Source organism: Hipposideros armiger, unplaced genomic scaffold, assembly GCF_001890085.2.
Source record: "Hipposideros armiger isolate ML-2016 unplaced genomic scaffold, ASM189008v1 scaffold_94, whole genome shotgun sequence".
NCBI classification, from domain to species: domain Eukaryota; kingdom Metazoa; phylum Chordata; class Mammalia; order Chiroptera; family Hipposideridae; genus Hipposideros; species Hipposideros armiger.
In genome coordinates this window covers 824,388-851,584 of record NW_017731444.1, presented here as the reverse complement: position 1 = coordinate 851,584, position 27,197 = coordinate 824,388, and the positions used below count along the sequence as shown (strand labels likewise).

At 47.4% G+C, this 27,197-nt stretch overlaps 1 protein-coding gene across 1 annotated transcript; it reads left to right on the top strand.

Annotated features, from left to right (window-relative positions):
• The first annotated feature begins 2,813 nt into the window (after positions 1-2,813).
• On the top strand, positions 2,814-26,789 carry TGM6 (transglutaminase 6). The gene is made up of 13 exons (XM_019645678.1): positions 2,814-2,820; positions 9,438-9,611; positions 10,589-10,831; positions 11,532-11,650; positions 12,995-13,123; positions 14,792-14,969; positions 15,491-15,629; positions 18,050-18,153; positions 18,231-18,473; positions 20,160-20,501; positions 25,680-25,834; positions 26,123-26,256; positions 26,636-26,789. Exons 1-13 carry the CDS (start codon positions 2,814-2,816, stop codon positions 26,787-26,789), a joined length of 2,121 nt encoding a protein of 706 aa, XP_019501223.1.
• The last annotated feature ends 408 nt before the right edge of the window (positions 26,790-27,197 follow it).

Here is a 27,197-nt window from a genome sequence, read left to right as displayed (position 1 = left end):
TAGTACCCAAAGGGCAGGCACCCTGCCCAGGCCTCTGCTGCTTTGCCCGCTGAAGAAAGCCCCTCCTCCATCCTCTCCTACCCACTCTGAGGCCCCTATTTTTCTGTATTCCCCCCACCAAAAGGACAGGGCACATGACTTCCTCTCCACCAGACCTAGGGCTTGGTGCTGGGGAAGAGGTGAGAGGACAGAGAGTTCTGAAGCCTGCAGGATGTCTTCAGTCAAGGAGCCTGAAATGGGAAGCACACAGAAATACCTGCAAGGATAGCATTACATTTCTTTACAAGGACAAAAAACTGGAAGCAACCTAACTTCCCATTGATTTGGGACAGGTGAGTTAAATTATGTAAACTCACGCAGGAGATGCCACCGGTGATGACAGTTCATGTCTACACTCTGATTTGAAAGGGAGCATACTATAAGCACAACATGTGATTAAGCAAAAAGGTCAGATTACAAATCCTCTTTTCCACACAATAGGATTGATGTAAATGTGTTTGCCTAGGCATCTATGCTTTCTTCTTTCTCTGTGTTGCTTGGATTTTCTACATGAATTATTATCTTTACAGTCAGAAAAACAACTGAACTATTTTTAAAGCGTCTGTTTATGCCATGGGCATGGATTTTCATTTGTGACGCACCCACTGTATGCCAGGCATTGGTCTAGGTAACGCTGAGGTATCCTGAGTTGCCCCAGTCTTTGGATCTTGTCTGCCATCTCTAGCCTGATCATTTATCATCAGAGAGTGTTGGAATCAGTAAGACTCAGCCCAGACCCTTATTTGGGCTCTAAGGCCCAGAGAAGGTAACTGATTTGGGGAGAGTCACACAGCTAGTTTGGCCCAGAGATAACAGAGCCCAGTCTCCGGACTCTTATCCCAAGACTCTGCAGCCAGGCTACACTGCTCCCCCACTAAATCTAAATATGAATTGTTGTTTGGCTTGTTGGGGGGTTGGGGGGGTGAGAGAGTGCCTTTGAATTACCAGTCTTCTGGAAACCCCAGTCCTGGCAAATCCAAGATGAAAGATAAAAGGTCCGGGAATAATCTGTCATTAGTGGGGAGGAGCCTGACCCTGCACAGGCAGAAAAGCAGCTTTGGTGGGGCCTGGGTCTGTTCATTAAAGATGTTTGCCCTGCATCCAACTGGCAAGCAGAACCTTTTTGCCACCTTCTGTAAGAAATCCAACCACATCAAACACTTTGGGGTTTTTATATATTTTCCTGGATGTTTGGGTGCTCACAGGAGGTACGGGGGGCACACAGTGCACAGACCGCCGCCCACCCTTTCTGCCCCTGTCTCTGGGAGTCTACTCCCTCGTATTCCTCTTTCCTGGCCAGCCTGACCCCACCCAGCCTCTGATGGCCCAAGTCATCCCCTCAAGGCCCTTCCCAACCAAGAGAAACTTTCCTCCCAGCTCCCATGAAAATAAAATTCCCTGTATTTCATTCCTCATAAGACTTTAGACGCTTTGAAGTTGAAAGTCTTTGAACCCTGGAATCTTAGACATTGAACTAGAATGGCCCCTTAAAAACACTTTAGTCCAGGACGTCTCGTCTACAAGTGGGGAAGCCGGGGTTCTGGGAGGGGAGAGGTCTTGTTCAAGGTCACAGGGTACCTGTGGCTGCCAGGTCTCTAAGTTCCAGGCTAGAGCCAGCTCACAAAGACGGGGTAGCCTTGTCTTTGAACCAGAGAACCACTCCCCTCTTTTTGTTATTTACCTCCTCCCGAGAGCCCAGATTGACATCACTCCTGGCAGTTGGGTTATCACAGGGAAGCCCTGCAAGAAGTCCAAATAACAGAAGACACTGAAAGAAATCAGGCTGCGTCTCCCCTCCCAACTTCCAGGGTAGATTTACCCAGGCGGATGGACGAGCTCAGGAATGGTCCAACTCCTGAGTACAGGCAATTGTAAGACAAGAGGGACAGGCCAGCCAGGCTCCCTAAGAATCCAGGCCCTGTCCATGACTTATCCCAAACACCCGCTTCACGCCCCATAAAGAGGGGTCATTGTCTTCATTTTACTAAGGCTCAGGGAGGGCCACAGACCTAGCTGGTGTCACTGGGTGACCAGGGGCAGGAGCTGGTCTTCAAATCCAGGCCTGTGTGGGTCTCAAGTTTGTTCCTCTGAAACGCAGGGCTCCTGCATGAAAGCTGAGACAGCTAGTGGGGGGTGTACAGGGGAGCAGCAGGGTGTGGCACGGTGGGGATATGTTCTAAGGAGAGGAACGTGGGACTTTGCCCCTGTAGATGCCTCTGGAGCCCACACAGAAGAGAGAAGAACTGTGGTCCCTGGGACTTTCTCATCTCACCCAGCAGGAAGAGAAGACAGCCCCAGACCGATTGCTAGAAGACCAGGGTCTTAATCCCAGAGCTGCAGCTTATAACCATGTACCGTTAGGGTCCCCTCTCTGAGCCTTCATTTTCTCGTCTGAGGGTTGTTGAGAATGGCTGACCATAAACCTAGTTCTCTCCTACTTTCCTCTTCTTCCTCCTCTGCTCCTTGTCAGGCTGGTGATATTTCCGGGCCTCAGTTTCTCCCGCAGAGAATTTGGAAGGCCTCTTGGTGAAGCCACTCCCACACTGGACACCTTCAGGGTGCAAACCAGAGCAATTACAGGGTGACTAGGTGTCTCGTAGGTGTCGCTGATGGGGTGAAAAGGGCCACACCTCCTCTTGAATTCTGACTGTCCTCACAAAGCATGCTCCAAGATCTGCCTTGTTAACGTGGGTCTGGCTGGCTTCTCCAACACGCCGTCCTGACGGTCCACACGCCGCTGTATAGAGGAAGCAAGGAGTCAAGCTGGCCCTGACATGGCAGGTGAGTAGGCAAGGCCTGCGGGCCTTTGGGCACAAGGGCCCCCTGAGAGGAGCTTCAGGAAGGGGAGGGTCTGTGGAATAAAACTTTGATCATTGATTCTTAGGATTATAGGGGTGCACGGTCCCTGAGCTGTTCCCTCATGTTCATGAGAACATGGAGGCCCAGAGATGGAAAAAGCCATCCCCAGACCACCTAGCAAGTCCAGGGCAGAGCTCTTCCTGGGCTGAGGCCAGGGCTTCCCCGCACACCTTGCTGGACTGGAGGAGGGGGATTGTGAGCTGCGTGAGGAGGAGAGAGGGGCCCCAAAGCTGCATCCTCCTCTAAGACTCCCCCAAAGACTCAAGGGCAAGAGCAGCTCTGTCTCAGGTGAAAATAATTATGTGACCTTGAGCAACAGAATTTGCCCTTGGTGCCTCCACTTTCTCTTCTGTAAAATGGGGATTATATAAAAGTCATTCCACAGGCCTGCCGTGAGGAATTGATGAGACCGAGTATGTCGTACTCACCACAATATCTCATGTGGGGCCTTGTAGACAGTACACTCAGAAAACGTGCCTCCCCTATAGCCGTAATATCATAAGGAGCTAATTCCCCTCCCACCATGGAAACTTGTCCCTTAGTTAACAGTTACATATTTTATACCTACCCTGTGCTAGGAGCTGGGATCCAGTGATGAGCAGATCAGTAGAAGCAGGGATCCTATTCTCAGAGGTCTTTAAAGGATGTTTCTAATTCTATGCCTCCTGTTTTCAATTGTTCAGCATCATGTGACAATTCTATGAGTCAACTCTTATTTATTTATTTTCAAAGGCAGGTATTTTAATTTCCTTGTCATATTTGAACTTCCTCTTCTTACTCTTCCCTAGCAGACATTACTGGCATCCTGGGCCTTTCTGGCTGTTAGGATGGGTCTGCTCTCAGAGGACCAGGCCTCGTCACCACAGCTCACTCTCCACGCTGCTGTTTCCAGAGCTGGGGTGGTTTCTCACTGTTAGCCCTGGTTTATAGGGGACTGGCTTTGCTTCTTTCAGTATCTGTTTCTCAGGGCCCACCTAGAAGTCCTCTTCCCTAGCAGCCTTAAACTTGACCACATTTGATTGCTGAGAAAGAGTCCGTCTAGGAGAAAAGTCAGTAATGAGGGTTCCAATGTCAAGTCTGTTACTAACTTGCCAAGTGACCGTTTCTCTCTCTGAACCTCATTTTTTCCCATCTGTAAAATCTCAGGGTTAGATCCATCACACCCAGCATATACACTGGCTATTCGTTAGATTGAATTATATTCCCCAGTCTCTTGGGTTTTCCTAGCTTCTTGGAAATGTGTTCCTCAGAGCAGTAGACCAAGCCTGCTATGCAATCTGTGCATGAGTAACTGAGACATACAGGCCTGGATGGAAAGTGTCTGGCCTGCGAGCTGCTCCCTCTCCTTCAGCGGCAGACATCACTAGTTGACCCCAGAGCTCTTCCCTACAGAGCCTGGATGTGGTCCTGAAATTCTCCTCAACATGTTTCTTCAAGAGGTCCCTACCAGTTGATCAGTGTTAGCAAATGAAATTTGTTATTGTTGAATTATAATCATCTTTTGGCTCAGAAATTCTAAGAATCAAGAATACGATGTGCGGGGTTAACTCTGGCTGAGACATTGGGTTCAAGTTGATAGTCCACGTCCTCCTGGTGAGAAAGAGGCCAGCAGCTTCCAACAGGAACAAGAAGGCAAGGGAGATTGGGCAGTGGCCCCAGGCAACTCCCCAGTTCATCGTTTAGCTATGAAGGTCAGGTGCCCATGACACACACTAAGCATAAGGACATAATGGGGCCCATTAAAAACCAATTACATTGAGTCCGGAGTCTAGGAGATGTTGCTGCTTCAGCAGAGCTTGCTGGGTTCAGCACCACTGGGTGCCATCCCCTGGCTAGGTCAGAAGTCTGGGGAGGACGGCATCATCACTCTTTAGTTTCACCGAAGGACAGGAGGAGGAGCAGCTACAGGGAGCTAGAGCTGGGGGCAGGAGGCAATCTTCTGTGCACAGACCACCCCGTCCAGCTAGGGTTCTTTCTTAGGCTGATCTCTGGGGTCAGCAGGTAAGCAAACAAGCTGCAAAGGAGAAGATGAGGTTGGCGGGGATTAGGGTGGGGAAAGTGCTAAGCAGGGCCAGACCGTGACGGAACCTTAAATGCCAGCATAGTGGTTGTGGGTTTGATGGCTCTTGAGCAGAGGAAATGACACTCTTACTTTAGTGTACTAGGAAAAGCCCATCCCCTGACTGAACCTGAGTTTCTCCATAGTAATAGAATAGGATGGATTGAACTGGATAAGCTGAAAATGTTCCAAGGCTGTTGAGGCCAATCAGAAATTTAAGCAAGAGGTGAAGAGGGGAGAGTAAAAAGAAGAACATTGTGTATAGGAATTGGGAGGGGAGAACCAAAGTGGTGGGGAGATTTGGGGAGAGAAGGAGGTGACACTAGCAAAACCCCAACTATTGACCTTTTAACTGCAGACCCAGCCCTGCGCTAAGTACCTTATAAGGAGGGAGCCCATTCACCCTGCTTGAAGCTTGTTGTCCTAGAGGGTTTAGTGATGGCTTCCACTTTCACTCTCAAAATTTCTAGATTTAAGTGATGCATTTCCTCATTACCCTGTTTATGATCATTACCTCATCCTCCCCAAAACTCTATGAGGAAGGTATTATTATTGCCACTTTTCAGGAAAGGAAATCTGAACTTCAGAGAGGTCCATTAACTTATCCAGAGCCACACAGCCAATAAGTAGAAGATAAGCAGGATACCATTGATTGGCAGAATACTGAAATGGCAACCAGGAGTTCTTGTGCAAATACTGATGGTAATAATGTCATCAATAACACGCATATTTACCGAGTACCTAATAAGTGGTAGTACTGCTCTAAGTACTTTATATGAATTATTTCATTTACTCCTCACAACTCAAGGAGGCAGTTGCTATCATCACCCCCATTTTCACCAGGAGACTGAGGTTCAGAGAGGTTCAATAACGTGCCTCAGGCCACACAGCCAACAAGCAGCAAAGTCTGCATTTGAACTCAAGTGTGTGCCTCTGAAATCAGGCTCCTAATCGCCGTGCAGAGTGGAAAGGAAGACCAAGAAAGGAAGGCAGAGAGACCTAAAGGACAGCAGCAAAGCCAGAGGAGCTGAGAGGCTTTGGGGTGACAGGACACGTGGGCAGGATGCTCTTACCGCACCCCTCTCTCCCTGTGACTGGCAGGCACAGCCTTAGGCCTGGGGTCCATGGGCCTTGAACTCAGAGCTAGGAGCTCACCCAGTACATCTCCAGGGTGGGTACCCAGAGGCTGACAACATGTCATCCATTCTGTCTTCAGGGCCTCGGGTACACTGTCAACTAGAGAGGTCCCAGCTGGGACCTTGCCTCTCCCATCCCCCCTCTGGTGCTCACTGAGGTGTTGAGTGACAACCCTCATGTCAGGTCACTCTAGGAGGGAGTAGGAGAGTGTTGCAGAGAGGGGTCAAGAGGACTCCTGGGGGGTATCAGAGGCACTTTATTTAGCAAACCACAGACTATCCAAACCCTAAGAGTCCTTCTGGGTCGTTTCATAGATAAAAATAAATGAGGCCCAGAAAGAGGAAGCCCCCTAGCCTGGCCCACACAGGGAGCCAGTGGCAGGTCGGCCTGCCTGGGTCAGAGCCCACACACTGCTCCCACCTCGCAGGCCCATGATTGCGGGTAGAAGGAAACCGGAAAGGAAGGGCTAGTTTTGAAATGTGACAGCTTGAAAGAGAGGGATTATAGGTGGGTGGGGATGCTGGGGCGTGAGCCCTGATCCTCAAGGGAGCGCCAGGAAGCTGGTGAGCATCAGCTCCTCTTTTCACACCCTCATCCCAGCCAAGAGACAGGGAGGAACATTCATTCGTTCATCCAACCAACATTCACTGAGCCTGTACTCTGCCCTGGGCCCTAAGCCACCGGAGCCAAGCCCTAACTACCGGGAGAGAACGAAACCCAGGCCTCGCCTTCAGGGGCATCACAGTCCTGTGGAGGAGAGAGGCATGTAAGCGAATCACTATAACCTGTCTTCCTTGATAGAGTTCAAGCTGAGGACACGGAGAAGGTGGTACTGGGTTTATTTTGATAGGGCATCGGGAAATCATCCCACATGCATGTCTCTCTCCTGGACTTGGGGCTGCCCTATAGGTCAGCTCTCATGCCCTGTGCCCATCAGTCCCCATGAGGGCTGAGGGATGCCGTCTAGGACACAATGGGCTGAATCGCCAGAACAGTTGCTTTGCCCCAGCATATCAGCCCACAAATGCCAGGCTGTGTGGGGGGGAGGGGGGAAAGGTGATGATAACGATTACAGGTGACTTAGATCACCAAAGGAGCAACTCTGGGGACAAGTCACACAGGGACCAGAGCAGTGACCTCCTGGGATAGGGCAGGTGTAGAGTTGGTGCGGGTGGCAGGTTGGGATTTCTTGATAATAGCTCTGCAAAATTGTCGAGGGACAAGAGGAGCAGGTGTGTTCTGTGGGGGTAACAGAGGGGCAGAGTGGGGATAAATGGGACAAATGGAGCAAGAAAAAAAGACTTTAGTCCACCGGAAGGAAGGACTTTTTAATATCTGGGTGGTGGACAAGCTGCCTCTCAGAGGTATGCAAGCTGGACCATGATCAAGTATCCACCGAGAACGTGACCCTGGGCAGGAAGTTGAGAGAGAGACGGTCTCTGAGATTCAGGGATAATGATGATATGATAATGGCAGTTCTGACTCATCCCACCCTTCTTACCACCCTGTGATGAGGCTGCAGATGCCCAGAGGGTGGTGGCGGGAGGTGGGGGGCGGGGGCGGCTGGTTTGGGCTGTGACAAGGAAAGGGGAAGCCAAGGTGGAATTCTCAGGGCAGGAACCCATGGCCAATGGTCCAGGAACCCTCCTCACTTTCTAACCTCCTCTTATAAGCCCCCTGAAGCATTCCAAGTCTGAGGACCATGCCATGAGGACGCTTCAGTTTGAGATATATCTGCTCTTGTGCTGAACTGTCAATTGCCTGGCAGCATGGATTATTGAGTCTGCAGCACCCAGCGCAACGCTTGACACCTGAATGAATGAACCCTGAATAGACTGAGAGAGAGGGTGCTTGGGTTGATGCTCAATATGCCACCCACTTCTCCCCTGGAGACATCTCATCCAATTCAAGACAGCCTAAATGCCACCTCCTCAAGCAAGCCTCACCCTTCAAACCAGGCTAGGCCCCCCTTTTAAATGTTCTTTCAGCTCCATGTACTTTTCCTTGATAGTATGTATCAGAATGATAATTAGGTATTTGTGGACTCACCTATTTAGGTATCACCTTTGCTTGTCTGGAATATAATGACTAACATTTATTGGGCTCTCATTCTTGGAGCTGTAAATGACAGGCAGTTATCCTCCACATTCACTCCACAAGGTATTATTATCCCCACTCTTTAGAAGGGGAAACTGAAGTACAGAGAGATCAATCAAAAGATAATTTAACCAGTAGATGACCAAGCCACACTTTGAACCCACATCAGCTGACCCCAGAAACCATGCTCATAACCACACGGCCTCACTATGTATCTATCCAGGACAAGCCCACATCTCACTTGTTCACCAATATATCCCAGCCTGGCACAGAGAATATACCATTGATCCCAATATTCGCGGATTCCATGTTTGCAAATTGGCCTGCTCGCTGAAGTTTATTTTTAACTCCAAATCAATACCCTTGGCACTTTCATCATCATTTGCAGTCAGAGTGATAAAAATATTGTCATTTAACATGCATGTTCGCAAGTGAAGTCAAGGGTGACGCTCTGCCTTCTTGTCTCTGCTCTCATACTATAAACACGTGTCCTTTCATGGTCTATTTAGAGGCATGGTTTTTTGCATTTTTGTCTCTTTTGTTGGTGACTCAGCTGTTTAAAATGGCCCACGCATAGTGCTGAAACACTGCCTTGTGTTCCCAAGCACAGGAAGGCTATGATGTGCCTTACGGAGAAAACATGTGTTAGATAAGCTTCACTGGGGCATGAACTGTAGTGCTGTTGTCAGTGAGCTCAATGTGAATGAATCAACAATACCAGGGGTGCCAAAAAAATGTATACAAGTGGACACTTAGGTCAGTGTTGCTCAAGCAGTAGTTCACTGTCATCAGAAGTGTCTGGACGCTGATGGTAACCACTTAGAGCACCTCTTGTAATTGCAGAAGAGAAACCTGACTTGTATTCATCTTTTGTTATCAATATATATTGAGCATTCAATTTTAATAGTTTTTCCTTTCTTAAAATGTGTATGCATTTTGGGGGGCACCGTCTATATATTAAATAAGATGTCTTGAAACAGAAACACACATAAAATAAGGTTTATTGATCAGTTGATGAAAAAGTTGTGACCAGAGGCTCAAAGGAACCTAGCCCTGTAATTTCCCTAAGGGTAATGGTTCAGTGTTCACGGAGACTTTATAGAACGTGACTACCATGAATAACCAGAATCTACTACTGTATAGGAGAAATAGTGGCTGCATGAGCAAATGACAGGCCAGCTGAGACCAGACATGGATTAGAAACATGCCAAGGGCTTAGCCTTATCTCTGTCTCCTCCCTACTCAGGGATCAGAATCACCGAGGTGGACTGGCAGTGGCTGAGAAATGGTGCTGCCCACCACACCCAGGAGTACCCCAGCCCTGAGTTGGTGGTTCGCAGAGGTCAGATGTTCACCTTGGTACTGGAACTAAACTGCCCACTGGACAGCAAGGAGACCCTCATCTTCACGGTGGAGACAGGTAACTGGATCACCAGGCCCTCCACTGGTCTGCACTCAGAAACACTTGTCTTGTGACCAGTGACCAGAGACTCTGTGGTCATCAGCCCAGACTTTCCGGGGGAAAAACAAGTCCCTTGTAGGTGGGCTGAACCCCTAACCTTGGAAGCTTTTTTTTTTTAAGATTTTATTGGGAAATTGGGGAAGGGGAATAGTGTTGGGAAATTGGAGAAGGGGAACCGCCAAGTTGTTGCCTTTCAGTCTAAGTTATGGAAGGCACAGCTAGCTCAGCTCCAAGTCCAGTCGCCATCCGGCCTCCCATCGGCAGCTTGCGGCCACTTAACTCAAGGTGCCATGTTCAATCTTAGTTGCAGGTGGGTGTAGCCCACCATTCCATGTGGGAGTCAAGCCGGCAGTCTTGTTGTTAAGAGCACATGCTCTCGCCAGCTGAGCCATCCTGTCACCTGTTGGCAGCTCAGCTCGGGCGCAGCTCACTGGCCCATGTGGGAATCGAACCGCCGACCCTGTTGCTCATAGCTTGTGCTCTTAACCAACTGAGTCACTCAGCCGGCCCTCTTGGAAGATTTTGACAACAGCTTTCTGGGAATGGCAGGGAGGTGCTGCAGCAGGCAGTGGGATAGGTGATATGACAACTCTGGAATCCTGAGGATGCTAAAGAATCCAGGGCTCTTGGAGGGTACGAGAAATCATCAGGCACTTTTGGAGCCCAAGCTTGTCTTTCCTGGCCAGACATAAAGCAGACTTTAGTCTCAAAGGGTCCTGTCACTTTCTCCTTGATCCAGGAGGTAGGTGGGAGTCAGGACAACTGAGGTTTACCCCATTCTCCACAGGCCCTCTTGGTCAGATTCCTCTCCCCAACAGTGTTCCAGCAGTTCAGGGGGTAAAGGTTGCACTTCCAGGGCTATAGTTTTTCCACTTCTCTAGAGCTGGGTTTCCTGGAGGCAGCTAGGTCTTCTGATTCCCTCTCCTCTCTGCCAGGACCCCAGGCTTCTGAGGCTCTCCACACCAAAGCTGTGTTCCAGATAGCGGAGCTGGAGGTGGGAGATTCCTGGATGGCAGTGAAGGAGGCTCAGACAGAGAACACGGTGACTGTCAGCCTCACCAGCCCTCCCAATGCTGTCATTGGCCGCTACCTGCTGAGTGCCAGGATTTCCTCTCGCCGCAAACACAGTAACCGGAAGCTGGGAGAGTTTGTTCTCCTTTTCAACCCATGGTGCCCAGGTAGGAGCTGCCAAGTCCAAGGCAGACGTTTTCCTGGAAGCTGTCCTGGGAGGCAGATTAATGGACAGAGGTGAATGCCAAGAGCTTGGCAGAGCCAAGCCTAAGCAGATACAGACACTGGGCAAAGAAACCTGGTAGCAAGTGCTACAAAGTACCTGTGCCAGAGAGGCAGGAATCAGTAGTTTCTTGAGGGGCCTAATAGCAGAACAGGCTCAGGAGTGGATGCAAGCTGGACTTTAGCCATTAGACAGCCTTGGTTCAGCCCCAGCTCTGCTAGTGCTTTTCTCTATGAGTCTCAGTTTCCTCATCTGTAATATGAGCATAATAGTGCCTACCTCTTAGGGTTAGAGTGAGAATTCAGAGCACTGATACTTGTTATATATAAGGCACATCATAAGGGTTACTAGGGTCAGTATTTGTACTAACATTTAAGAAATAGGAGGCTGCTATTGGCATCAGTGGGGTCACCCAAAGGCATCAGGACTCCTAAAACCCCCCAGTTATGGGTTGGGTTGAAGTTGGTCCCTGCCTGGAAAGAGACCAGCCAGGTGCAGTGGGAGCCCAGCAAGCCCCCTCTTGGCCTCTCCTGCCCCAGTCAGCCTCCTGGCACTGTCCTGCAGCTGATCCCTGATGTAGCCCCTTCCCCAGGCCGGCAAGGCCAGAGCCCCAGCCCATGCCGGGCCTGACGACTGCTTTTCAGAGGACGACGTGTTTCTGGCCTCCGAGGAGGAGAGACAGGAGTACGTGCTCAATGACAACGGGATCATCTTCCGAGGCGTGGAGAAGCACATCCGAGCCCAAGGCTGGAACTTCGGGCAGGTCTCCAGGGGCACAGGACGCGGGCTGGGGCATGCGAAAAGTCAGCCCAGGAGCCCTTCTGTCTACTCACTTTCTCCCAGGAGGGACAAACTATCTGACTCCTAGAGCAAACTCATTCATTCATTCATCCGTCCATTATTAGTTGTGTCAGGGCCTATGCTGGCTCCTTAGGAAGGCAAAGGGCTTTGGGTATAATTTGGAAACAGAACAGGTCAGTTCTGCTATAGAAAGATAAATAGCTTAGATCAAGGGTTCTCAGTCTTGAGCGTGCACCAGCATCACATAGAGGGCTCATTAGAACACACAGGTGGCTGGGCCCCACCCCCAGAGTGGCTGATTCAGTAGGTGAGGGGGTGTGGGGAGGGGGGCGTGGGGGGAGCTAAGAATTTGCGTTTCTAACAAGTTCCCAGGTGATGCCACAGCTGTTGGTCTGGGGCCACACTTGAGAGCCGCTGGCTTAGATAAATTCGTTATAATACAAGGTGGGTGGGTGGAAAAAGGCAGGGTGGCAGAGACGGGATCACAGGGAGGTCAGAAGAGCATAAAAGAAAACACCACCTCGGGGGTTTCGGAAGGCTTCATGGTGTCGGGGCGGATGTCCAAGGTTGGGCGGAACCTGGACAGGCAGAGGGAAGAGCAGACAGACAGCGTGGAGGTGGGAAGTCAGGAAGTAGCTGCGGTTCTGCTAGAGGAGCTCTGTCTGCCTGGACTCTGGGTGACCAGCTGGAAGAAGGTCGGCCAGGCAAGTTAAGGACCTTGGCTGTCAGGCTGAGGAGGCGGGAGGCGGACGGGGGGAGAATTTGGGGCTCAGGGGCTGGGCAGGGATGAGACACTGGAGCGTTTAGGATCCACCTCAGGGGTAAACACTTCTCAGCACCCACCTCCTATTACCATGTGGGAAAGTAAGGGTTCCCAGACCTTCCAAATTTTCAGACTAGACATCTTAATTTGTATGTAAAAATCTCCCAGTTTTTAAATGAATCCCCTAGTTTGTCAATTAATTTAAATGTAGTAGGAAAAAAAATCACTTAAACCAAATGAATGTGCCTGTGGGGTCGATGTGCCCCCAAAGTCACAAGCTTACCACAGTCTTTACTGTGGGTACTGGGGAGCCATGGGGGGTGGCTATTGAACAGGAGAGGACTTGATTAAGGTTAAACTTGATTCCCAGGTGACTCTCTGAGAAAGGGTTTCTGAGACTTGAGGATGCTCTGTGGTGTCTTTGGGGATTGGGGGGAGTCGGACTCCTTTGCACGACAGAAGTGAGTGACTGGGTGAGGGTTGTGGGAGGGTCTGGAATATGGGTGAGGCTCTGTCCTCTAAGCGCAGACTCTCTGGGGACAGTTTGAGGAGGACATCCTGAACATTTGCCTCTCCATCCTGGACCGAAGCCCTAGTCACCAAGATGACCCAGCCATTGATGTGTCCTGCCGCCACGACCCCGTCTATGTCACCAGGATCATCAGTGCCATGGTGAGGAGCCCCACCACCCCTGCATACACACTCCCTCACGGATCCCAAGCCAACCCCAGGGCCACACCCTATGATTTTTCCCAAGTTCCCTCTTGTTTTAATTCTCTATGGCTGCATAACAACCCAACTCCCACCCCCACCCCCAACCCAAAACTCAGTGGTGTAAAACAACCATTTATTATGCTTACAGTTTTACAGGTCAGGGTCTTGGGCAGGGAACTGTGAGGATGGCTTGTCTCTGCTCCAAGATGCTTTAGCTGGGGGTATCTGAACGGCTACATCTGTCTGGGATGCTTTGACAGGACCATATATATGGGGCCTTGGTTCTGGCAGGCAGTGTTCCCTTGGCTCTTCTCTTCCATGCCATGTCTGCTGGTGCTGGAATCCTTGGTTCTCTTCCATGCCGTGTCTGCTGGAGATGGAATGTCGGGATGGCTTGCTGACTCTCATGTCTGGCTGGCCCCTGGGCTGGGATGGTGAGAACAGCTTGGGCTGGTCAGTCATCTTCATGCAGCCTTTCCATATGGCTGGGTTGGGCTTCCTCAGAGCATGGCAGTCTCGGGGTAACCAGACATGGCAGCTGGCTTCTCCCCAAGCAATTGTTCCAGAAAGAGGAGGTAGAAGTTGTCAGTCCCCAAAGGCCTGGGCCTGAAAACTGGCACAGGATCACTTCCACCATAGTAATTGGTCAAAGCAGTCACAGGACAGCCCAGGTCCAGAGATAGGGTACACAGACCCACCTTCTCGTGGGAGTGGTGCCATCTTTAATCTATTTTTACACATGCCACAGTGCTTCCTTCTCCAAAGATAGCTAGAGGGCTTAGTAACTTGCCCTATAGCAAGTGTTAAGATCAGTGGGTGGGTACCTCGGATTCCAAAACTGGACCAAGATATTTTTCTCATATTTGATACTCTCCGTTCCTCAAGACCTCAGAGAGATGCGAAAGCATAAAGAATCAAAGAGTGACCAGTTCTAAACAGTAGAGCACTATGGCCTTATGGGGTGGCAGCACGCTCCCAAGTCCAAGTCCTGAACTCCTTTTACGAACTTGCTGTGTGATTTGGGCAGTCCCTTAGCCCCTCTGAATCTCAGTTTTCTCATCAAAAATAAATAATTAAATAAAAAGGAAAATAAAAACCTACTTTAGGGTCGGCCAAGTGGCTCAGCTGGTTAAGAGCTCGCACAAGAGTGCGAGCCCTGAGCAACAGCGGTTCGATGCCCAGTCCGAGCTGAGTTGCTGCTGAGCTGCCAAAAGGTAGCAGGATGGCTCAGCAAAAAAAAAAAAAAAAAACCTACTTTACGCAGGTTAATATAATGTGCACAAAGCCTTTAGAAGAGTGCCTGGCACATAATAAGCATTTAATGAATGTTAGCTGTCTCTCTAATTATTATACCACCAACCATCCCCCAAAACACATCATTTAAAACAGGAAATGCTCTAAAACCGTAGATGATTTTCGACAATACAGGATCCCAATGGAAGGTAATTGAAAATAATAAATGGTACCAAAAAATAGGCATTTTAAGACAGCAGATGTCCCCAATTTTCAGACGATTTAAAAGCAAGGGGTGACCCCACGGGACTGGGTGGAGATGATTTTATGTTGGCGAGGTCCCTGAAGAGGGGAACCCTGCCTGGTGGTGGATCTGTGCCCTCCTCTGCGCAGGTGAACAGCAACAACGACCGGGGCGTGGTTCAAGGCCAGTGGCAGGGCAAGTACGGCGGCGGCACCAGCCCACTGCACTGGCGCGGCAGCGTGGCCATTCTGCACAAGTGGTTCAAGGGCAGGTTCAAGCCAGTCAAATACGGCCAGTGCTGGGTTTTCGCTGGAGTCATGTGCACAGGTACCCAGGAAAAGGTTTCCAAACCCCAACCAGGCCCCTCATTTGCATTCATTTGCATAGATTCGCAAAGGCCTCCTACTCCCCACTACCAAAACCCGGTTTTTCCTTATTGGTGATGGGGAAATGAGAGAAACCAGATAGTTCATTTACATGACTTTTGATCATTTATTTTGCAGAAGCTCCCTCTGCCTGGAGCTCACTGATTGCCCTTGGGGAGTCCTGTGGCTCCAAGGCCTCCTGTCCCCTTGGGCTATTACGTAACTGTTGCATGGCTTCCAAGTTCCTGACAGCCTCTGAGCCTGTCTTTTCAAATAGGGGTGCCATAATGTCTCCAGAAGTCCCCTGAGAGAACGTAAAGGAGATGATGGTGTTTCTGAGGGTGGAAACAGGGGTCTCAGCCCTGACAAAGTAGACAAAGACAGGGAGGGGACTTGGGCAGGGATGGGGGGCAGGGGTCAGATCCCTCCTGAGTCCAGGGTCCTGTGCTGCCCCTGGAACCTCTCCAGCCTCCTGCTCTTCAGTCCTTAGGTGCTTGGGGATCGCCACACGGGTTGTGTCCAACTTTAACTCGGCCCATGACACAGACAGGAACCTGAGTGTGGACAAATACGTGGACTCCTTTGGGCGGACCCTGGAGGACCTGACAGAAGACAGCATGTGGTGGGTTCTAGGCCTGCCGGGTCCCAGGGGCTCCCTGAGGCAGACCCAGATCTGGAGCCCAGTTCTCCCGAGTTGGAGCCAGTTCTGGAAGGAGTGAGAGGCATCCTGCAAAGGGAAAGGGTGGTTCCAGGCTAGGCGTCTCCTCTTCTGAGAAGCAGGGGTCTTTAGACATGTGACTCAGAGGTCAAGAGGGGGGCTCAAGATCTGACTGCCTTGAACCCCCTGTCCTCCCCGCTGTGGGATGCAGCCCTCCTGAGAGTCCTGTGACAGAAAGGTCCAGATTCCTTCAACATAGTTTCCTCTGTATCACGTTCCTGCTTCTCTCTCAGCTGCCTGGGCATGTGCTGTGTGTCTCAGGTGGAAAACAATCTCCTTTCTCAGCTCAAACAAAATTCTTCACACAAAGCTTTTAAATATTAATTTTAAGTTCATTTTTTAAAATAGGAAACACGTTCATGTGCTTTAATATTCCAAAGGTACAAAATGGGTTACAGTGTAAGTCTCCCTCCCGCCCAGTTCCAGCCTCCCCATCCTCCTTCTGGAGACAACACTGTGACTAGTTTCTTCCATCTCTTTCCAGAGACAGGCTCTTGCAAACAGGAGAACATACACATACACAGTCCCCTCGCACCCCTGCTTCTTAATATTGGCAGCATAATGTAATACAGGCATATCTCATTTTATTGCGCTTTGCTTTATTGCACTTCACAGATGTTGCGTTTTGTATAAATTGAAGGCAAGACCTTCTACCTGCAAAAAGATCACGATTCACTCTATTGTGATACTAGCTTTATTGCAGTGATCTGGAACCAAACCCGCTGTATCCCCAAGGTATGCCTGTATTGTTCATCTTGCTTCTACATTTAACAATTTCATATCAGTACAGTCAGGTTTTCCTTATTTTTTGTAGTGTGTAAAAAAATAACATCACACTCAGTGAGCGCCTAGTGTATGTATGCCAGACCCAGTTCTAAGAGCTAGACATATACTAACTCATGTATTCCTCCAAACAACCTTGTGAGCACACTACTATTCTTAGCTCTATTTTGCAAATGAGGAAACCAAAGCACAGAGAGGTTAAGTAATTCATCTATGGCCACACAGCTTGTGAGTGGAAGAGCAGGCGTAGGAACTGGTGGGCCTTTCAGCTGTCTGGAAAAACCATCGTTTATCTAGCCATCTCACGTGGATGGACCAAACAGTTGCATTTACAAACAAGGCTTCAGTGAATAACCTTGTCCAAATGTCTGTTCATACGTGTGCAAATTGTCACACAAGCCAACTTTCTAAAGAGCAGGGGAAACCATGAAGCGCATACAGTACAGAATACAGACGGCCTCGACCACCCTGTTGCTAGAATGTCCTCGCCACCCCCAGGGAGCATGCCCAGAGCCCTTCCGCCAGCCGGTCTCCAGCCTCACGCCACCTCTTTGCCTCTCTTCTCCCCTTTCCTCCTCTTTTTTTTCTTCTCTTTACTCCCTCTCTCTGCAGGAGCACCACAAAAAGTATGCTATTCTTTCCTCAGGCAGAATGAACAGACACTTCTTTTGGATGTTGGGGCCTCTGTCACCATGTAGGTTACCCCTGTCCTCCCTTTTCCCCCAAAATGCTTATCAAGGTATTTTCCCAAACAAAGACCATTACCTCCCTAAGAGGAGTTCAAGATGAGCTGTAAAGATGCCAAGTCAGACCAACTAGGGCTTCTCTCTGCTGCTTTCGTATGGTGTGACCTTGTGTCACTTTTCCTAGTCTTATATTCTCATCTTTAACATAGAAAACTTAAAATAAAGGCTGAACTCTTTACCAGGGACTATAGAACTCTGCGTAATCTGGACCCTACCTACACCCTGTGCTTGCTGTAACCCAGAGATACTCACATATTTTCTGTTCCTCCAACACACTAAGTTCTTTCTTGTCTCAAGAGCCTTCGTACATGTTGTTCCTTCTGCCTGGAACACTGTTCCCTTCACTCTTCCTGTGGCTAATTCTTTCTCCTTTAAGTTTTATCTTAGCTATAATAACATTTACCTAGAGTAGGTCTCCAGCAGTTATTCTCTATCTCAAGCCCCTCTCTTTACAGCATTTATTTACTTACATTTATTTCGTTTACCTGCTTACTTAATTTAACCTATCTCCCCATCTATCTTCTTTGTTAAAATGTAAGCTTCATGAGGGTAAGAATCTTCTGTGTTAATTGCAATTGTACTTCTGGTACCTTGAAAAGCAGGTTCTTGATACACACACACACACACACACACACACACACACACACACACGGTATGTGCTCATCAATATGGTTGAATGAATGATTCACAAGATTCAACCACAGCTCCCAGGGACTGGCTTGCACTAGGAACGTCCCCTCCCATGGCCCCTGTTGTCATAGTAGGTCACCCTGCCCCATCCTCTCTCTGTGGCAGGAATTTCCATGTCTGGAATGAGAGCTGGTTTGCCCGGCAGGACCTGGGCCCTTCTTACAACGGCTGGCAGGTTCTGGATGCCACCCCCCAGGAGGAGAGCGAAGGTATGGGCTCATCCGGGTGGGTCACAGACCCCCACTTTTCCTCACCCACACTGCTTATGCTCACCCCTCTTGCCCAGGCATATTCCGGTGCGGCCCGGCCTCGGTCACCGCCATCCGTGAAGGCGACGTGCACCTGGCCCACGATGGCCCCTTTGTGTTTGCGGAGGTCAACGCAGACTACATCACCTGGCTCTGGAATGAGGATGAGAGCCGGGAGCGTGTGTACTCAGACACAAAGAAGATCGGGAGGTGCATTAGCACCAAGGCGGTGGGCAGCGACTCCCGTGTGGACATCACAGGCCTCTACAAGTATCCGGAAGGTACGGGCAACACGGGGGCCTCCATCAGCCTCCCCAGATGACCCATCTGCTGCAGAAGGACAATCGCAGGTGGCCGGGTCCAGGCCCTTTCCCGTATGTTATGGTGGTGATAGCGTCATTCAGCGCTGTCTCTGTGCTTTGAGCCAAGTGCCTTTAGTTTATTTTAATAGTTTCCTCTTTTCGCTAAGATTTCCCACATCTAATAATAACAATAGCTTCATTTCCTTGAACACTTACCATGGACCAGGCACTGTACAAGGTATGTTCACATATGATACTACTGCTACTAATAATAGTGATGATAGTAGCAGGTATTATTTATTGAACACCTAGGATACATAGTACTAGGGCCCAGTTAATAGCAATAATAATGTTAATAATAATAATAATAAGCAATAATAATAGCAGCTCTTGTTTATCATCTGTCAGGGCCTATGCCATAGTTTCTAATTTGTGGTCATTGGTTTTTGAAGAGCCTGTACTTGTTGGGATACAAAATCAAAACAAAAGCCCTTTTTCTCTTAGCCACCTCCAGCTAAACACTTTAAAAGTTGCCCTTTCGGGGCGGCTGGTTAGCTCAGTTGGTTAGAGTGCAGTGCTCATAACACCAAGGTTCACGGTTCGATTCCCACAAGGGCCACTGAGCTGCTCCCTCCACAGCTAGATTGAAACACCCACTTGACTTGGAGCTGTGCCATCAGGACTCACTCCTGTGATGTTTCCCACTGCCCCCCTCCCCCACAAGGCACAGCTGATTTCTTGAGACATGTGGCCCCCTCTTTGAGCAGATCTCTTTTCACCCCACTGGCAGTCACACAGCTTACCTCTGATGCATAGTAATTCTGCCCCCAGGTTCTGCAGGGGTTTTACAAGGCTGTGGCCCCCACACTCATCTATACTCTGTGCCCCACTCAAAGGCTGGTGGGGAGAGACATCATGGTGGGCTATCTTCCACCTGCCACCTCCTGTCAGCTCTCTTCTCCCTGCTCAGGCAGTACACAGCTCAGTAAGCAAGTAGACAGATGGGGACAAGTAGACCTCCCATGGCCATGACATGCCAACTTCTCCTTCCTATATGTAAGAGCTAAAATTATCAACTTTTAAAAGAAAACATAGGAGTTAATCTCTGTAACCTTGGGTTAAACAAAGCCTCTTTAGATATGACATCAAGAGTACAAGTGACCAAAGGAAAAAGTGGACTTCATCAGAATTTAAAACTTGGGCTACAAATTACACTATCAAGAAAGTCAAAAGATAGCCACCGAATAAGAGAAAATATTTGCAAATCATGTCTCTAATAAGGGTGTGTTTCTAGAGGGTGAGACCCAGGTATCAGGACTTTTAAAAGCTCCGCAGGCAAATGCTTTAGAATTTACCGGGTAAGGATCCGGTGCCCCTAGGCAGCCAGTGCCTGTGTACTCAGACACGCTTGTGTCTGTTATCCTCTTTCCAGAGCCAGCTGATGTAGTCTGTGTTGACTTCCGCAAACACAAAGGGGCCAGCGTGGGCCAGGTGCAGAACCAAACAGCGCTTATGGCTGAGGTCTGCATATGGCTCGGAGGCTCTTTGAGACCCAAAAGTGAAGTGGAGGTTTTGCCCAGAGAAGAGGGGAAATGAGAAGAGAGGGCCCTGGGACAGGCGGAGGAGGAAGAGGGTGCCTGCCTCACCATGCGCGATGCCCTGCAGGGTCCCGGAAGGAGAGACAGGTGTACAGAAAGGCCGTGAGGAAGCTGTTCAGTGTGGAAGCCTCTGGGAGGAGGGCCAGGGTCCGGAGGATTGGCGGCCGTGGTCTCTGGCGTGATGACCTCCTGGAACCCGCTACCAAGCCCAGCATCACCGGCAAGTTCAAGGTACTGGAGCCGCCCGTGCTGGGACATGACCTGAAGCTGGCGCTGTGCTTGACCAACCTCACCTCCAGGGCCCAGCGGATCCGAGTCAACCTGAGCGGTGCCACCATCCTCTACACTCGCAGGCCAGTGGCAGAGATCCTGCACGAATCCCGCACAGTGCGGCTAGGGCCGGAAGAAGGTAAGAAGGCCTCCTCTTGGTGGCACCTGGCCGGCCCAACCCCTTTTCCAGGAGGCGTGGGGGTGGGGCTTAACGTCCCAGGAACCAACATTCATTTCCAGGAAAGAAGGGGATATTCCTGAGCATTTACTCAGTGCCTTGCCACTTGACCCCACTTTACAGATGAGAAAACTGAGGCTCAAGGGGGCTAAATAATGAGAATAGTAATAAAGTCCTCAATTATCTGGTGGCAAACAGCCTGAATAGCGAGGTGATTTATAGTCTCTATTTTTCCCAATTAGTATGAATATTTACATGCCAAATAAACACCTGCTAGGAGCATTTCATAATATATGGAATCTGCCTTGTATTACCTTTCTAAAATCCAGGTGTTCTGCATGAGAGGGATGGACCAGCAAAAGATGTTTATTAAGTGCTTACATGGGCCAGGCCTGTCCTAAGAATTCTGCATGAATTGGGGTACTACCACTAGCTCAGTTTCTGAGAGGAAATTCACACCCAGAAAGGTGAACTCACGACTCTCGAGTCACAGTCAGTGTGTGTAGTGGCAGGACTCAAACCAGTCTGGCCTTAGAGCACTTCTAAGAGCCCAGAGCAAGGAAGGGGCATAGCCAGTGTTCAAAGCCACGAATGTCCGACCCCAGGGCACATTTACTCAGCTGATTCTGTTGCCTGACTACAGGCCTTGGTGGGTCAGATCAGCCCACACCCATTATGCTTATCGTGTCTGAAATGCACCCTTGGTATTTCGAACCAAAATAGAATGGCTTCAGTCCTTTTGAAGGTTTTTGTACAATTTTAAGTGTCTTTATCCCAACTGCTTTTTTTTCCTATAATTATTATTATTTTAAAATTATTTTTTATTATGAAATACACATTTTTTAGAATTAGTTTCAGCTGTACAACACAGTGCAATAGTTATACTTTTTACCCCTCGAAGTGACAACCCCCCTCCCCCAATCCACCGCCCCACTTCCCCCCAATATCCCTAACTGCTTTTTTAAAATATACATATTTCAAGAATTTTTTTTATAATCTTTATAAACACATAGTACTTCCTATATGATTTATTAAATGTATCCTATTTGGTTACTCGTCCTCCTTTGCCTACTCTCCCTCCCTCCCTCCTTCCCTCTCTTCCTCTCTTTCTCTCTCCTTCTCTCTCTGTTTTTAATCTGTCTATACGTACATCTCCATCCCCCTCCCTTCTGGCTCCTCCATCTGCCTATCAATCTATCATCTCACCTTCTGAACTCTAAGGAGTCAATTAAACAAAGAAATTGTTCCTCTTGGCAGTTTCTGGTAAGTGAGGTTTGTGTATTTTGACAGGATGTGAAAACATGTGAAGAAGGTTTCATTTAATTTTCATAAAATCTAAATGGCAAAATAACACTTTATAATGAAATATTAATTAAAATATACTTTCTCCTGGCTTTTAGCAATTTTTTTCACATGAAAGTAATATATATTCATTAAAGATTTAGAGCACATGAGAGAGAGATCACCTATGATCCTGCCACCCACCTACAAGTGAACATACTTCCCATCCAAATTTTTAATGCCTGTTTGCTTTTTGAAAAGCATAGTTCTAATTATATTGCAAATACTCAGTAGTGCCTTGCTTTTTTCACTTTACGCTGTAATTTAGATTTTGTTTGAGCCCTTCATTAACATCATTTTAATAGGTGTATAATCTTTAAATAAATATGTGGTGATTTGTTTTATCTTTTCCTCTCTTTGGGGTAATTATCAGCTTACTACTATTTAAAAAAAAAACCAACAACACCACCACTAATGTAAGTAAGCATCTTGGTGCAGAAAATCCCCTTTCTTCCTCTTGATTTCAGACTGTTTTGTGAGACTAGATTCACAAATGTGGAATTACTGAGCCAAATGGTGTAGTTATTAAAATACATAATTTATTAAAATTAATCATCTTTTAACTAATAGGCTTTTTTTAAGCAGTTTTAGGTTCACAGAAAAATTGAGTAGAAAGTATAGAGAGTTCCCATATACCTCCTTACCACATCCCATCTTCCCCTATTATTAATATCTTGCATTAGTGCGGTACATGTGTTAACAACCGATGAGCTAATATTGATACATTATGTTTAACTAACGTCCATAGTTTACATTAGGGTTCACTCTTGCACATTCTGTGGGTTTTGACAAATGTATAGTGACATGTATCCACCACTGGAGTATCAAACAGAATAGTTTCACTGCCCTAAAATTCCATTTTTCATCTATTCACTCCTCCCTCTCTCTCCTTCAACCCCTGGCAACCGTTAATCTTTTTACCATCTCCATAATTTTGTCTTTTGGAGAATGTCTTATAGTTGGAATCATACAGCCTTTTCAAATTATTTTCCTTCATTTAGAAATATGTACTTAAGATTCCTCCATGATTTTTGTGGCTTAATAGCTCATTTCTTCTTTAGCACTGGGTAATATGCCATTATATGGATGTACCGCCAACTTATTGATCCATTCACTTACTGAAAGCCATCTTGGCTGCTTCCAAGTTTTGGCAATTATGAATAAAGCTGCTATAAACATCTTTGTGTAGGTTTTTGTGTGGACAGTTTTCAACTCATTTGGGCAAATACCAAGGAGTGTGATTACTGAATGGTATAAGATTATGTGTAGTTTTCTAAGAAACTGCCCAACTGTCTTCCAAAGTAGCTGTACCACCAGCAGTGAATGAGAGTTCCTGTTGCTCCACATCCTCTCCAACATTTGGTGCTGTCAGTATTAGGGATTTTTTCCATTCTAAGAGGTATATAGTAGTATCTCATTGTTGTTTTAATTTGAAATTCCATAATAACATAGGATGTTGGACATCTTTTTATATGCATCTATTTTATCTTCTTTGGTGAGGTATTTGCTCAGACCTTTTAACCATTTTTTAATAATGTCATTCGTTTTCTTATTGTTGGGTTCTAAGGGTTCTTGCATATTTTAGGTAAAAATCCTTTAGCAGATGTGTCTTTGGTAAATATTTTCTACTAGTCTGTGGCTTATCTTTTCATTCTCTTGACAGTGTCTTTCACAGGACAGAAGTTTTTAATTTTAATGAAGTCCAGCTTGTTGGGTTTTTCTTTCATGGGTCATGCCTTTGGTGTTGTACCTAAAATGTCACTGCCATATCCAAGATCTCTATGTTTCCTAATATGCTATCTTCTAAGAGCTTTATAGTTTTGCATTTTACATTTAGGCTTATGATTCACTATAAGTTCAATTTTGTAAAGAGTATAAATCTGTGTCTACATTTATTTATTTGGTTATTTATTTGCATTTGGATGTCCAGTTATTCCAGCACAATTTATTTTTTAAAACTATCTTTTCTTCATTTATTTTCTTTGCTCCTTTGTCAAAGATCAGTTGACTATATTTGTGTGGTTCTATTTCTGAGGGCTATTCTGTTTTGTTGATGTATTTGTCTATTCTTTCACCAATATCACACTGTTTTGATTATTGTGGCTTTATAGTAAGTCTTTAAGTCAGGTAGTATCAATCCTCTGATGTTGTTCTTCTCCTTCAATATTTATTTGGCTGTTCTGGGTCTTTTGCCTCTCCACATAAACTTTAGAGTTAGTTTTTTTGTATTCCTGAAATAACTTGCTGGGATTTTGATGGGATTGCTTTGAATACAGATCAAGTTGGGAAGAACTGACATCTTGATAATATTGAGTCTTCCTCTCCATGAACATGAAATGTCTCTCCATTTATTTAGGTCTTTGATTTCTTTCATCAGAGTTTTGTAGTTTTCCTCATATAAATCTTTTACATATTTTGTTAGATTAATGCCTAAGTATTTCATTTTGGGGATGCTAGTGTAAATGGTATTATGTTTTTAATCCCACTTTATTGCTGGTACATAGGAATGTGATTAACTTTGTACATTAATCTTATATCCTATGACCTTGCTGTAATCACTTACTAGTTCCAGGATTTTTTGTTGTTCTTTCAGATCTTCTACATAGATGATCATGTCATCTGTGAACAGGTTTTAGTTCTGCCTTCCTAGTCTGCATACTTTTTATTTCCTTTTCTTGTCTCATTGCTTTAGCTAGGGCTTCCAGTGCAATATAAAACAGGAGTGATGAGAGGCAACATCCTTGCCTTGTTCTTGATCTTAGTGGGAAAGCTTTGAGTTTTTTACCATAAAGTATGTTGTTAGCTGCAGGGTTTTTGTAGATACCCTTTATCAAAGTTCTAGGAACAGAGAATGTGAGCCAAATTCAAGCCCTTAAAGGACCTTTTCCACAGGTTTAAAACTCAGATGCCTTCAGGGACAGGGAGGAAACAGAAATAAAAGAAGCAGTGGGAATATAACAGTAGGGAATAGTAGGACAAACTGGAACAGACATGTGGCACCTAAGTAAAATTGTGTGTGTGTGTGTATATATATATACACACACACACACACACACACACACACACACACACACACAAACACACACACACACAATATGACTGACAGTCAGATATGGCCTGTGGTGACTCATATTTGTACTTGTACTCACAAGAAAAGAATACGTAGGTAAAGTTTTTGTACCTGGTAAGAAAGAAAGAGACAGCGATGGCCAGGATCACAAGAGATCAGAAGGCAGAGGGCACAGGATCACTGGGTGGAGGTATCAGTGACAGTTTTTCACAGTTTGTGGGGCTGATTAGAACTCAGCTTTAATGGGGAGGAAGGAATTGGAGAAGCTGCCATGAAATTGGCCTCTTCCTTAGATTGGAAGCTTGAGGCAGGTCTTTGGTCTCCCTCTTCTCTGTACCTAGTATATAGTAAGTGCTCAATAAGCAGTGAGTAAACTCCTGATGAGATGAATGACTGATGGACTGAGAGATTTCTATCAGGAATGATTAGGGAAAGTTTAAACACATCCCCAAGAGCTCTTGGAGAGACAATCTGGTGTCATGGTAACTGACTGGCCTGAATTTGAATCCCACCTCATCTTGGCTTCTTGCTTTACTTGCTATGTGACATAGGACAAGAAATTACCCTCTCTGAGCCTTAGGTTTCTTCATATTTGAAGAACATGCCTGCTTCATGTTGGTTTCAAGGACCAGAGAGAGTAACTATGAATTGAATCTTCCCTTCCTCCTTCCGGGTTCCATGAAAAAATAATATCAGATCCCAACTCCCACCTCTACTTTCTCTTCCAGAGAAAAAAATGCCAATCAAAATATCTTACTCCCAATATAAGGGAGACCTGACAGAGGACAAGAAGATCCTGTTGGCTGCCATGTGCATTGTCATCAAAGGAGAGAAGCTCCTGGTAGAGAAGGACATCACTCTGGAGGACTTCATTGCCATCAAGGTGACTTCTATTTGCATCCTCTACCCTGTTCCTAGCAGCCCTTCTTCAGAGCTGAGGAAGGGAATCAAAACCTGAAGATTTTGTGCTTTTAGTTCTAGTTTCAACTTTCAAGGGTGGACAGAAGTGGTGTGGATGCGGGAGATTGATATAATGATGGAGTTCAATAACGGGGTATATGGAAGCAAGGGGTAGACATGATTTTACCCCATCTTCTGACCCAGCCAGGACCATGGGTTTCCTGAGGGAATGGGGAAGAGAAAGGATGATTTCTGGGTATTGCCCCTCCAGGTGCTGGGCCCAGCCATGGTGGGGGTGGCAGTTACGGTGGAAGTGATGGTGGTCAACCCACTCTTGGAGAGAGTGGAGAACTGTATGCTGATGGTAGAGGGCAGTGGTCTTCTCCAAGGACAGCTCAGCATCAAGTAAGTGCCAGCCTGGGGATGGGAGTGGGGGACAGGGTCTGCCTTCCTTATAAAATGGACCGCAGAAATGCTGCTGGTGGGTGAGGGGTGTAGGAGAGATTCTGGACCCCCAGGAACCAGCCCATTGCCTAGATACATCAGCCTTCATTTATTTAGCATAAGGTATGTTCAAGACACATAGAGAATAGCCTGGCTGGTTGGAAAGAGTGAAAAGTGGTGGAAGCGAATATTAAACTGGAAGCATATTGACAAGGCTTGAATGTCAAGCCACAAGGTGTGACCTTGATCCCAAGGGCTCTGGAGAACCATGGACTGGCAGGTCAGGCTCAGAAATGAGAGAAAACTGATGGTCTACCTTTCTCTTTTCCCCTTTCCCCAGGGTTCCCAGCCTAGAGCCCCAACAGAGTGCCTTGGTCCAGTTCAACATCACCCCTTCTAAGAGTGGCCCAAGGCAGCTGCAGGTGGACCTTGTCAGCCCCCACTTCTCGGACATCAAGGGCTTTGTGATCATCCACGTGGCCACAGCCAAGTGATGGACCACCAGGGGCTGAGAGGGGAGGAAATGGCTCCCGTTCCCCTCCTGTCCACCTCTTTGCCCCTCCCATGTGGGAGCCAGGAGACCTGGGTTCCAGCCTCTGCCTCACGCTGTTAACTTGGACAAGTTCATTCCCCTCTTGGGCCTTGTTTTTCTCATCTGTAAAATGAGGTGTTAGACTTAGTAATCCTTAAACTTTTGGACAATGATGGATGATGTAGGGAACCTCTACCACCTTCATCTTATCACCATCATTACTGGGAGGATGACGGACCGAGCATTTTTTTAGAGTAACCCCAGCCCACCCGGCACTGCCACCACCTTCCAGACAGATCACTGTCACCCTGGCTGACCCCTGGGCTCTCCTTGCTTCTCTCTCAGCTCTTCAATGCTCTGACCACATCCA